The sequence below is a fragment of the Gossypium raimondii genome, chromosome 8, assembly GCF_025698545.1.
Source record: "Gossypium raimondii isolate GPD5lz chromosome 8, ASM2569854v1, whole genome shotgun sequence".
In the NCBI taxonomy this organism is placed as follows: Eukaryota; Viridiplantae; Streptophyta; class Magnoliopsida; order Malvales; family Malvaceae; genus Gossypium; species Gossypium raimondii.
Genome location: NC_068572.1, coordinates 44,173,954 through 44,187,346, shown reverse-complemented (window position 1 = coordinate 44,187,346; position 13,393 = coordinate 44,173,954). Strand labels below are relative to the sequence as shown.

At 36.5% G+C, this 13,393-nt stretch overlaps 2 protein-coding genes across 2 annotated transcripts; both read left to right on the top strand.

Moving 5' to 3' along the window:
* The first annotated feature begins 2,903 nt into the window (after nucleotides 1–2,903).
* LOC105791564 (RING-H2 finger protein ATL68) lies at nucleotides 2,904–3,790 on the top strand. The gene has a single exon (XM_012619674.2). It carries the CDS (start codon nucleotides 3,065–3,067, stop codon nucleotides 3,626–3,628), a length of 564 nt encoding a protein of 187 aa, XP_012475128.1. The 5' UTR covers nucleotides 2,904–3,064; the 3' UTR covers nucleotides 3,629–3,790.
* A 139-nt stretch (nucleotides 3,791–3,929) lies between these two features.
* On the top strand, nucleotides 3,930–6,120 carry LOC105791563 (probable methyltransferase At1g29790). Its single transcript, XM_012619673.2, has one exon. It carries the CDS (start codon nucleotides 4,535–4,537, stop codon nucleotides 5,957–5,959), a length of 1,425 nt encoding a protein of 474 aa, XP_012475127.1. The 5' UTR covers nucleotides 3,930–4,534; the 3' UTR covers nucleotides 5,960–6,120.
* Nucleotides 6,121–13,393: the final 7,273 nt, after the last annotated feature.

Here is a 13,393-nt window from a genome sequence, read left to right as displayed (position 1 = left end):
TATACGGTTACAGTCACAGGTTATGTGATCATTTTCTCAAGTATTTGATGTTATTTCATTTGGTCCAATGGGTGATAAAGGCTTAAACAAATGTATATACATGAAATGTGATATGATCTTGACATGTGAATTGGAAAATGTTGGTATGAACACTTGAAATGGCAAAGTTATGCTTATTGGATATATGATGGATGAAATGTATACTTGACATGTTTATTATTACCTGTTCCATGATATGTTGGAATTATATGTTTCATTGTTATACTTACTAACCTTATGAGGTTTGTGTTGTATAGGAAAGAAATATATGCTTACGATCTAATGAATGAATTTATGCATGAATGGTATGAATATATACATATTCGGTAAGTTTAAGTTTATGTTATACAAGCTTACTAAGCACTAGTTGCTTAAGTTAGTTATTTTCTTTCCCTATAGATCATCAGAAATCTCGGTCGGTTGGAAGTTCAAGTCGGAGCACACACACTATCCGTTCTTCAACTCGATAGAAGTTTTAGTCATTTTGATGTTGGGTTATAAATGACATGTACTAGGAGCTTTTAAGTTCTTTTATTATGATAATGTTGTTTAAAATTTAGTTTAAGCATACTTGTGGATATGTATATATAAAAAATTTTTTGGCTTGTATATGTCCATATATATATATGCCTTTGGTTATTTGCTTCTTGCTTCTTGGAAGTTGGTTGAGATATGGTAAAATGAATGTAAATGGAATGGATCAAGTGGGTAATGTTTTGGCTTGTTTTAGAAATTATTTTAGGTGCTCACGGCCTGAGACACAAGTTGTCACATGATCACTCAACACGACCATGTGACCTATTTCGAATTGTACACGGTCTAGCGACATGATCGTGTGACTCTATTTTGAATTATGCACGACCTGGCAACACGACTGTGTGACCCTATTTTGAATTGTACACGGTTTGGCCACACGACCATGTCCCTAAGCCACACAACCTGGGCTGTCACACAGCCGTGTGACCCCTGTTTTCAGTTTTTCTATATTTTTCTGTTTTGTTTCAAATTAGTCCATAATCGTTTCCAAATTGATCTTTAGGATTCGTATACTCAATTTAGAGCTCGTTTTGTATGAATGCCATGAATGATGATTGGTTATGAATAAATAGTATTTAAAGTAATATTTGATTGATTTTATGATGTATTGAGATTCGTTATGTGCCATAATACTCTAAAACCCTAATTCGACGACGAAGACTAGTTAAGGGTGTTACATAATAGGTTCGGGGAAGTAGAGAGTATTGATCATGTTTTAGTTGAATGTCTACAAGCTCGAGGGGGTGGTTGTGCTAAATTTGGATGATTGCAAGGGTTGGTGTCAAATCAAATCGAAATAGTGTTGTTGGATTCAAATAGTAGACGCTCTATGCGTTTTTTTTACCTTGCTTTGGTCATTTTGTTTTTTCGGAATATGTTGGTATGAAAATCAAAGGATATTTCTGCCTTTCATATAGTTTCTTTGTAGACAATTTCCTGCATGGTTGGAACTATGTGCATAGACCTTTTTCCCAACTGCAAGCTGGTCACGTAGGTAGTGTAGAACGATGTGCTCATTGGACCCTACCACCAATGGGGAAGCTAAAATGCAATATGGATGTGATCAATGTGACAGCTTGGGCATTAATGGTACGAGATCCGGAGGGAGCTTTCGTTGGGTGTTGTTTGGGATTTTGGGATGGGTGTATGGAGGCCAACACTTCAGAAGAATTAGCGGCTCAAGAGGCTATTGCATGGCTGAAGGAGATGAGTTTTGATATGGTTATTATAAAGATGGATTGCTCCCGGATTGTTGAGTAGTGTAATAGTTTGACGAATAAGATTGAGCTTTGGTGAATTCCCATTTACTGATCCCATCTTTTACGGAATTGATCCCCTACAAGAATATGTGGAGCTCGGCATGTCTGGAAGCACAAGAAAACGTTCTTTTGCTGATATTATTGCCAGTATTCGATACTGGGTCATTCATAGTATTACTATACCTTCCCTATTCATCATGGGTTGGTTATTCGTCAGCAAAGGTTTAGCTTATGATGTGTTTGAAAGCCCTCGTCCAAACGATTGTTTCAGAGTTGGGTATAATAGCTTGGGACAGTTTCGAAGCAAGATGACATTTTATTTCTTTGTCTATCCAATGGACGTGTAGGATAGCAAATAGAGCAGCTCCTAGATTTGCTGGGGCAACTTTGTTGCGTGCTAACTACTTTACATCGATTGAGGTTCCTAGTTGTTTTTCGAATAATCTTTCAATAGGTTTTACCGGAGCCAATGGACATAGGTGTGGGTGTTTGGGGTGAGCATATTGGCTTGGGAATAGTGGTCCTGGCTATGGTTTGAAATCTTTGCTCGTTATTTGTTTGTTTTTATGGTACTTTAAATTCAATCGGATGATTTTTACCTTAAAAAGAATCTATTATTAACCTAGATTCAGTAGGTTAATGGGCCTTATTTTAATTTAAATTACATATTATATTCGGCTTAGATTAAAATAATATTGGATTGGATTAATTTAAATTACATGTTTATTCAAAATCAGTTAATTCGATGAATTTAATTATAAATTTATTGAATATTAATTAAATTTCAAATGCATAACTAAAAGTTACAATATATATATATTAAAATGTGATGTATGAATAAGTTTATTAAAGTTTTTAAGCCCAATCCTTAAGGAAGTCTTTCAGGTAAAAAAGCAATGAATATGAGATTAGCATGTCAACTACCTTCCTGCAATTTAATTAACAACTGAAAATCTTCCAAGGGTTTTGCACGATTCAACAATACATGTGCAGCCCTTGAGTTTCCTTAGTTCTAATAAACTCCATTGAATTAGCAATAAAATCCCATGCAAAGATCATAAATCCAAAGCAACAACACACGAAAACACGATAATAAATGCCACCCTCGCTGTTTCCAAACCCAGTATTAAATGCAGCAGCAGCCTCTACCCACCTTTCATCTTCTCCTTTTTCCCTACCCCCTTTCCCTTTTCCTTCCCCCTAATGGATCCTAATCATCTTCCCTTCAAATGTCCACCCCTTCCCCTAACTATCTCACTAACTTAGGCCTCGGCTATTCCATCGCCATAGCCCTCGGTTTCCTCGTTCTCCTCTCCACCATCCTCCTCGCTTCCTACATTTGTTGCCGCTCTTCCTCCTCTTCTTCTTCTTCCCCTCGCGCTTTCTCTCCCAACGCCACCGTTGCCTCCGCCTCCGATGGAATCAACCTTCCCAGGATTATCTTCGTTGCTGAAGATGACGACAACGAAAACGCCGCCGTGGGGCTTGACCAAGCCGTTATAAATTCTTACCCAAAGTTTCAGTTCAGTAAAGATCGATCGGCTGCGGTGGATTCCAGTAATGTTAACACGACGTGTTCGATCTGTTTGTGCGAGTATAAAGATTCGGAGATGTTGAGGATGATGCCTGAGTGTAGGCACTATTTCCATGTTCCTTGTCTTGATGCTTGGTTGAAACTAAATGGGTCTTGTCCCGTTTGTCGGAACTCGCCACTACCGACTCCGCTTTCTACACCTTTGTCGGAAGTCGTTCCTTTGTCTCAATACGCTGCGGATCGAAGGAGTCGAAGGTGACTTATCGTTTTTAGTGGTTGTTTTCCGGTTGTGTTTTTTGGGTTGTTTCAGTCAAAGAGAGTAAATTTGTATATGCATAATTGCACAAATTTTTGTTTTTTGTGGTGTTTATTTGACAGAGAAACATTGATTTAACTGCCATGTTGCTTTGGTTCCCCCTTATCTGATTGTTTCACATTCTTCTTCAAGCAGTTGACATTTGACAAGAATTATGCCAACTTAAAAGAACAGTCGAGCTTCGGGTTTCGATCATGTTTGGACTCGAATCGAATTAGATCCGATTTTAAGAACTTGACTTGTCATCAATGTCTCCTTCTTGAGTTTTAATCGGCCTAAAGTTTGTAACTTCATTGAAACATAAACCTGTTTAACTGGGAAACGTATACAGAGAGACCCATAGTGTGTAAAAAAATGTATGCTTTTGTTGAGACGACGTGAGCGTTGACCCCCTAAAATTGGAAATATGCCTGAAAGCTCTCTCAAATCCCAGAAACCTTAAATTATCAATATCCATTGAAGATCACTAACTTGTTTATAAAGATAACGCAAATTGTGGGAGATTGAAAGTCAGAAACTTGGAGATTGATGCTTTTATAACATGGGACTGACATGTGAGTCTCGGAAGCGTTGACATGGCCATTACAACGCATTCTCAAAAGCTCAAACCTCAATGAAGAATAGTATAAAATAGTACCCATGTGCCCCAAGCTCAAAGCTCATTGTTTTCCAAATTAAAAATATATATATATATATATATCAACTTGGCTCAAATTCACTTTCATTTTCTACTTTGTTACTCATCGTCTTTGCTGTCTCATGATTGCTTGTTTTGTACATTAAGCGATTTCTTTCCCGAGTTAACTCAATAGGTAGCTTTTATTTGTTGGATTCAATCGCCGACTGGAGATGATACTTCTCGTTCTCGATAATATGGCTAAACTAAATAGCCTAGTGAAGATGGGGACATGGAAAAGTGTAAATAGGACAATCTTTATATTGGGTATTTGTGCTCTTCTGGTTTCAGTGGCTACCTTGTCTGGGTCTTATTCTTTTAGATCTCTCCTTGTTACTAATTCCTTCTGCGACTATGTGAACCCTTTGAATGAAGGCGAAGCGAGGATGAATTTTGAGGTTGTTATTCGGAAAATCCGACAAGAAATGGATGAGTTGAAGAACGGCACGTTGAAAGAGTCGTCGTCATCGGAAATCTTGCTTAGACATAGTGCTTTTCTTGCTGATATTCTTGGTCTAATCGAGTCGATGCAGGCATTGGGTCCCGACGTCGAAAACGCGACCGTCGATCATCCATTGGTAAAACTGAATCATCAATCCGATGAGCCTGCGGATTACTTCCTGATCGAGGAAATTCGGAAGTACGTTCGGGTAAAGCCGAACAGACTAGGGAAACAGAACTTCATGGGAGCAAATGGTACGTTCACGAGCATCGGCCACGCTTGTTTCGCAATGAAGGAGGAGCTGGAAGAGTACATGGATTACGACGTGGGCGAAATCTGCAACGACGATTGGAAGCTAGCTCAGAAACTAATGGTTCACGGCTGCGATCCGTTACCGAGGAGGCGGTGCCTCGCGAGAGCCCCGCGGCTATACACTCAGCCTTTCCCCATCAACGAGTCCATCTGGAAACTTCCCGACGATCGCAACGTCCGATGGAGTGGATATTGGTGCAAGAACTTCACTTGTTTAGCAAACAACGGAACCCGCAAAGGATTCTTCAAATGTGCAGATTGCTTCAATCTCACACACCATGAAATGCCGAGATGGATTCAACCCACGGATTTAGACCCCGAAACAAACATAACCGCAGACTTTTTAATACCCGAAGTGCTTAAAATCAAGCCTGGGGAGGTCAGAATCGGATTGGATTTCAGTGTAGGTACCGGGACATTTGCAGCAAGGATGAGGGAGTTCAACGTGACGATAGTTTCAGCCACCATCAACCTCGGGGCACCGTTCAACGAGATGATAGCTCTTCGAGGATTAGTTCCTCTTTATTTGTCAATAAACCAGCGGCTACCCTTCTTCGACAACACCCTGGATCTGATACACACGACGAGGTTTCTGGATGGGTGGATTGATTTTGTACTTTTGGACTTTGTGTTGTTTGATTGGGACAGGGTTTTGAGACCAGGGGGATTGCTGTGGATCGACAGTTTCTTCTGTTTAAAAGAAGATTTGGAAGATTACATGGAGGCATTCAAGGTGCTGAGGTATAGAAAACACAAATGGGTCGTTGTTCCAAAGCGAGATAAAGATGATGATAGAGAGGTGTTTTTCTCAGCTGTGTTAGAGAAGCCGCCAAGGCCATTCTGATATATACTGTTATCTTTTAGTTCATAGTTTCATGTTTGAAACACAGGTACAAGTTTCTTAATTTCTTTACAGAATTCGATTTTATTTTAGTTTATTGGAATCAAAATGTTTGTAGATGCCAACTAGAAATATTACAGTAACATCATCTTGTTCCTAACTAATTTCTGAATCCTGGTCTCTGTTCTTTGTCACTGCTATAAGATGAAAATGTTTGAATTTGGTTTGATCATTGTCGACAGGGACGGAACTAAATGGAAGGGGGGAGGGGCATTTGCTACTTTTTGGTTTAAATGCGTCTTAAGTTATGCCAATTGAGCCCTGATCCCTCTTTTTCTTAAATATCTTTTATGTCCCTATAAATTTTGAAATTGAATAAATTAGATATTTCTAATATTTAATTTTTAAATTGGTGGCTTAACCATTAAGATTTCAAAAACTTTTATTTTTTTATTTTTTGGTATGAAAATAAAAGAATGGAGAAATTAAACCACTATCATCCTTGTTTTAGTTAAACCATCCCGAGCCCCTTATCTCGCCGTCAAGACTTCATCTGGCTCAGCATGGTAGATATAGAGATCAATAAGCTTACTGAAGGCAAGGTTCACCATCACATCTACCAATACATTACCTTCCCGATAGAAATGGTTCACTTGCAACCTCCCCGCCCCCCCCCCCACGTTTCAGCTTCAAAGACCGAGCAACAACCAATATTATGGGCGAAACCCTGTACCGACCATTTCCCCTCATGATCTCTAACAGCAACTCTCGTAGTTGTGATCCCGGAGAAGGCATTCCTCACTCCATTTGTATTGATCAATGCAAGTTGTCTACCACCCGCTCATTCCTAACAAAAACCTTCTTAATTTTTGATTTCGCATTTCTATCTTCTGTTTTCTTTGTTTATCTTCATTTTTACTTTGTGTTAAGTGTCATGAGACTAGAACTTTAGTCTCACAATTTGAGTAGCCTTAGTCGATTTTTTCGCTTCAAAAACACCTAAGTCAACCTAACTCCCAACAATTGAGGATTCAAACAGAATTCCTCCAATGCACCAACGCAAAGCGAAAGCAACTCAAAGATGAAAGAACTTGAAAGATGAACAAAGCCACAGAAAAACAAAAAAACACTAAAAAGAATGTTTGAGTGAATGCTCTCAAGAATCCTATTACTCAAAACTGAAGTGATTTACAATAAGGGGGAGAGGCCTCTATTTATATTTAAGCCTCCCCAAATTCAACGGTACAAGTTAAAGTACATCAACAACTAAGATTAAAAGCTATCTACAAAATCAAATCTCTAAGATTACATAATCATATCTTCTAATATTACAAGTCATATCCAAGATTGCATATCTTTGAAGATTACGTTCCATGTTTTCCATGATTTGTAGATGAGCCTTCAATCTCTCCAAGCAACGGACTAGTCCAGTTGGGCCTAATTGCCTATCTTGAACATGATGGATCACACAAATGTGTCATGGTTGTGGGCTCTCATGCGCTACCCATGACATTCTCCCCCACCTGTTCTAGTGACACCCTCGACGCGTCCTCCAAATTGAACTGGTCTATCTTGTCTTGGAACTGTCATAAGACCTCGATAGGTTCCCAACTTATTTCACTATTAGGAAGTCCCTTTCATCGCACTAAGTACTCATGCCTCGACCGATAGGACTTTCATCTGATAACTTGATCTGCCATTATGCAATCTACTTCTAGATCATAAGAGCCCTTTACCCCCATTAGAGCTCGTTCAGACTTGCCTCGATCTAAATCTTCTTAATCCTCATGAAATGACTTAAGCATATTGACATGGAACATCATATGGACCTTGAGTTTTACTGGGAACTCAAGTTTGTAGGCCACATTGCCTACTTTCTTCCCCACTTGGAAAGGTCCCTGATACTGTCGTACAAGCTCTTTATGCAAGCCATTGTGATGTAATATTAAATGTAATTTTGCAAGGACAGAATCACTAACCTGAAATTCCACATCCCTACGACTCTGATCAACCCACTTCTTGTTGCACTTACTCTCCCTGTGTGGGCAAGCTCTGGCAAAGTAATTATGCTCTTACCACTCCTTTGTAAATTTATAAACTGCTAGATTTGGTCATCCATTACAAGTCGCAATAGTATTGGGTGTGAATGTCTATTGGCCCATTATTATCTTGAACAGATTTTGATTTGTGGCCCCACTTTGCTGCAAATTGTAAGAAAATTGGGCCACATCCAACAACTTTAGCCTATCCTTCTGGGTGGCACTCACATAATGCCGAAGGTATGTCTCAAACAACATATTCACTCGTTCGGTTTGGCCATCAGTTTACGGATGCATGCTAGTGTAAACTTTCAAGTCTGAATCCATCAGCTTGAACAACTCCATCTAGAATTGACTTGTAAATTGCACATCTCTATTACTAATGATAGATTGTGGCACTCCCCAATATTTCACCACATGTCTAAGAAACAAACGAGTTGCCTCCTCAGCAGGTCACTCCTTGGTCGCTAGAATAAACGTTCCATAATAGGAAAACCTATCCACCACAACAAAAATGTTTGCAAACTCATCAGACTTAGGCAAACCAACAATAAAATCCATGAATACACTCTCCCATGAGCCTTTCGAAATGGACAAAGGTTGTAACAATACGACCACAGTCTTCAACCTTACTTTATCTTATTAGCACACCAAACAAGTTTTCACATAGGTCTCCACATTATCACCCATGTGAGGCCAATAATAACGATCCTCCAAAAGGGCCAAAGTGCAGTGCATACCTAGATGGTCAACCCATCTCGAGTTATGACACTTCTTCATGACTTCCTTGCATAATTTCCCATCTTGAGGCACATAAAGGCGATGCCCCTAAGTGTGTAGTAACTCTCCTTCAAGCCAAAATCTCCTCGTTTCCCCTCCTTGGCAAGCTCGATCAAATTTTTCGCTATGGGATCATGGGACAATCTCTTTCAAATGCACTCTAAAAGAGAGTTATCAGGCTGGCTGATTGCCACAAGCTCCATCTTTTGGTTAAGTGCATCAGCCACTGTGTTGGCACTCTCCGGCTTATATTCCATGCTAAAATCAAACTCTTCTAAGAAAACCTACCAACAAGCCTATTTGGGAGACAACTTTTTCTAAGTTAGAAAATAACTGTTTGCAACATTATCAGTAAAGATCATGAACCTGGAACCCAAAAAATAGTGTCTCCATGTGTGCAAGCAATACACCACAGTGGTCATTTCTTTCTCTTGGACCATATATTACTGCTCCATCTAATTAAGCTTTTGACTCTCAAAAGTAACTGGAGGCCCATCTTGCATCAATGCTCACCCAATCTTATAGTCTGATGCATCTGTGCATACCTCGTACGACTTTGAGTAATTTGACAAAGCAAATATTAGTTCCCTTGTCATCACTTGGTTAATTGCATTCTCCTACTAGTAATTCCAATCCCAAAGCTTACTCTTCTTCAACAAATCCATCAAGGGTGTAGTGATTTTGGAGTAACCTTCAATGAAACGTCAGTAATAGTTTGCAAACCCAAGGAAAGATTGCAACTACATCACCTTAGTTGGTGGTTCCCAATAAAAAAATGGCTCGAATCTTACTTTTATCCATCTAGATCCTGCCACCTCCCACAATGTGGACTAAAAATGGCACCTCTTGTTGGGTGAATGAGCATTTCTCCTCTTTGACATATATCTCATTTTCCCACAAGCGATTTACTATACACCACAATATCATCAAGGTAAACAACCATAAAATGATCTAGGAAGGATTGAAGTACCTTAATCATTAGGGTGCAAAATTTGGCTGGAGCATTCATTAGTCCGAATGCCATCACAAGGAATTCATACAAACTATAGAGTATCACAAAAGCTGTCTTCAGCTCGTTCCCTTTGTCTATTCAAAATTTATGGTACCCCAATCTCAAATCTAACTTGATAAACCATCTCGCACTACCAAGTTGATCAAACAAATCTGTAATAAGAGAAATCGAGTACCTATTCTTCACAGTGATCTTATTTAAGGCCCGATAATTTATGCGCAATCTCAAAGACCTATCATGCTTCTTTTGAAAATTGGATTGCCAACAGTGTCTTTCCCTCCATGCCTCTTTTCCTTTTCATTCGCACTATATATTAATGGTTTGAATTTGATATCACCATGTAATTGCTAGAAGAAAAAATAGAGACATAAATCCAGTCAAGAAAACTCAATCCAACCACAAAGTCATAGTCATTAAGTGGTATTACTTTAATGGTTGCCTTACCGGTCCAATCACCAAGTTGGAGCTCCACTCCTTTTGCTACACCCTTTATTGAAACACTTTCTAAGTTCACTGTCTTGATCCAATCCGATTCATTCTGGATCTTGAGTAGTCTCTTTGGACATAAACAAATCTAACACACTTGTGTAAAAAATGTAAGACTTTTTGTTAATTCTATGAGAGACAGATGACCAGGAATTTGAAGTACGACTAGAGCCAATAGAAGTGGAATAAAAGATATAGTCGTTTGATCTGAAGCTAGAACTCTTGCCGAAGCTTGTATGATCTAAGTATACAAGGAAGTTTCAGTCCTTGACGATATTACTAGTATCTTTTCTATCTCTGATGTTACTATGTTTGCATTAATTAACATTAGGCACTACACCAATCTCAGTAGTTTTATGTAAAATGTCTTTAACCGAATTAAAGGAATCAAAAGTTCAATTGTAAGGATTAATCGACAGAGGTTTTATTTGAGTGAGTGCGTCACTTTGGGACACGCTTATATTATTCTGTGAAAAAGGAAGACGAGTCGATAAGTTTGTATATAGATTACTTGTAGTTGAATAAAGTCACGATAGAGAATAAACACCTGTTAGTTCGTATTGAAGACCTATTCGACCAGTTGAAAAATGCTACAGTATTTTCAAAGATAGATTACTGATTTAGTTACTATTAGTTTTGAATTGCATATGTAAATGTATCGAAACAACGTTCAGAATCCATTATGAGCATTACGAGTTTCTAGTTATGTCTTTCATATTAATTAATACTCAGTAGCATTTGAGGATTCGATGAATCAGGTTTCTTTTCAGTCATGTTTCGACGGAATCATTATTATTCTATATTGATGATATACTGATATGTTATAAGACTAATTTAGAGCATGCTAAGCATTTGAAAATATATATTATAGATGATGAAGCTATTACAAGAAAACATCAAATTTCTTTTGTAAAGTCAGGTAACCACTTAAGTCTAAGTTTATGAAGGAATGCATTATTTACAGCAATGCTTCACTCAGATGATCTTGAATTATGCCAGTTCGATTATTGCAAATTTGAGAGTTAGATTGTAAATTCTTTAGAGAGTTTGTGTGATATAAAGAAAATATTCGAATTTGTTAGTAGAACGAGAGCATATTCAGAATAATTAGAACAATAAATTTTAGTGTAGATTGTGATAATAATCTATATTTTCGAAATAAAAAATGTGTACTGAATAGTTTTGAGATTGTAAAGATATTTTACATAAGGTTCTCAGCAACGTCTATTTGATTAAGTCAAACAACGATAAAATGTGTAATGACTGGATACAGAATTATTAGTGGTCAGAATTAAGACGAAAAATTTTAGAGTTTTTACTGAGATGTCTAGTATGTCAATAGGTCAAAGTTGAATAGCAAATTTTATTTGAGTTATTATAGTTTGATATGAGTTCTGATTGGAAATGGGAGCAAGTCAAGATGAATTTCGTATATGGACTACTTTTGAAGATCAGAAAGAAAGACTTGATCTAGATTGCTATTACCAGCTGAGAAATTTCGAGGATGAAATTTTCTTAAAGGGGGAGAGTTGTGACAACCCATTTTTCAATAATGTCGAAAACAGTAGTTGCGGGGCCACAAACTTGATGAGCGAGTCCATAAATATTATTATTCATTATTTATGAGTCAAATATAGTGTTTTAATAAATTTTGATTTGATAATTTATGTTATTTGAACGAATATTTAGTTTCAAGTGGTATATCCCTAAAGTCAAGTGGGTTTAAAAAAAGAGGTATTGAGACCTGGTTTCTATAAACCGAACCTTTAAATATTTTATTAAATATTTTTGAGTGTTAAGAGGGTCATATTAAATTTTTGTTAAGAAATTTTAACGTTTAAATAGTTAATTAATTGAAAAGGACTAAATTGTAAAATATGCAAATGTTAAACTCTATTAACTAAAAAGGGTTAAATGGCTAAGGACTCTTAAATTAATGGATTAATGTGATAATTATACCAAATTAGTTTGTGATGGACGGTAGTTTCATTGCTTTTAATGAATTTTAAGTATAATTAAAGAGTAAACTTGTAATTATGTAAATAAATTAAATTAAAACATAAAACAAAAGATGAAAAGAACAAAAAAAATGGCATCATCTTTTTAGTTGGAGAACCGAAACTCCATGGGAGCTTGAAATAAGCTTTCGGCCAAGCTGGTCTCATCTTGCATGGTATGTGATTTAAGCACGTTTCTTATAATTTTTATATTTTTAAGATCGTTACAATTTGGTCCAACTAACCCGTATCTATATTTTTGAAACTGTTAAAGATTTTGAATTTTGCCATTGATGAATCTTAGTTATTTTTTATGTTAAATGATGATTTTGTAGTCTTGATTTTTTAGGACTATTTTGTAAAGTGATTTTATTTAATTTTTAGTTAAAGGGTTAATTTGATAAAATATTAAAATTGACATGGAATTTTTGTGAATTGTGAATAATTTTGGATTGTATCAAAATATAAATAAGTTTGGCTAGCATTGGGTATTTCAGAAATTTTGATAAATTTGGAAATTTGAGTTTAGGGACTAAATTGCACAAAAGTTAAAATATTAGGGGTAATTTTTTAATTTCATAATAGAGGGGGTTATAAGCTAGAATTAATGGTATTAAGTTAATTGGGCTATTAATTGAATGAAAATTTTTATTATATCAAGAAACAAATCAAATGGATTTAAACCGAGGAAAAGCTAAGGTGTCGGGTTAGTCATCTACTTTGTTTTTACAGCTATTTTTGTCGAGGTAAGTTCGTTTTTACAATTGATAAAGATGTGATAAATTATTATTATGGTTCAAATAGATGAATTAATCAAATAAAATGATATGAGAGTTAACACTAATGTATTTAGTGATTTTGAATTATAGATTGTTTATTTAAATGTTACTTTAATTAAAGTTCATGGTAATTCGATTATTGAATATAATTCACTTGAGTTTTATAATGTTGTTTCTTGTTAATGGAATTGTATATATATGTATATGTGAGATATCTTTGGTTATTTATATAACAATGAGAATTGCAAGTATTATACATATATATATAAAATTAAGAAAAGATTGTTAGTAGTAATTCTGGGATTTGAAATAAATTATTTGTGAATGTAACGAGTTTTTTTGTA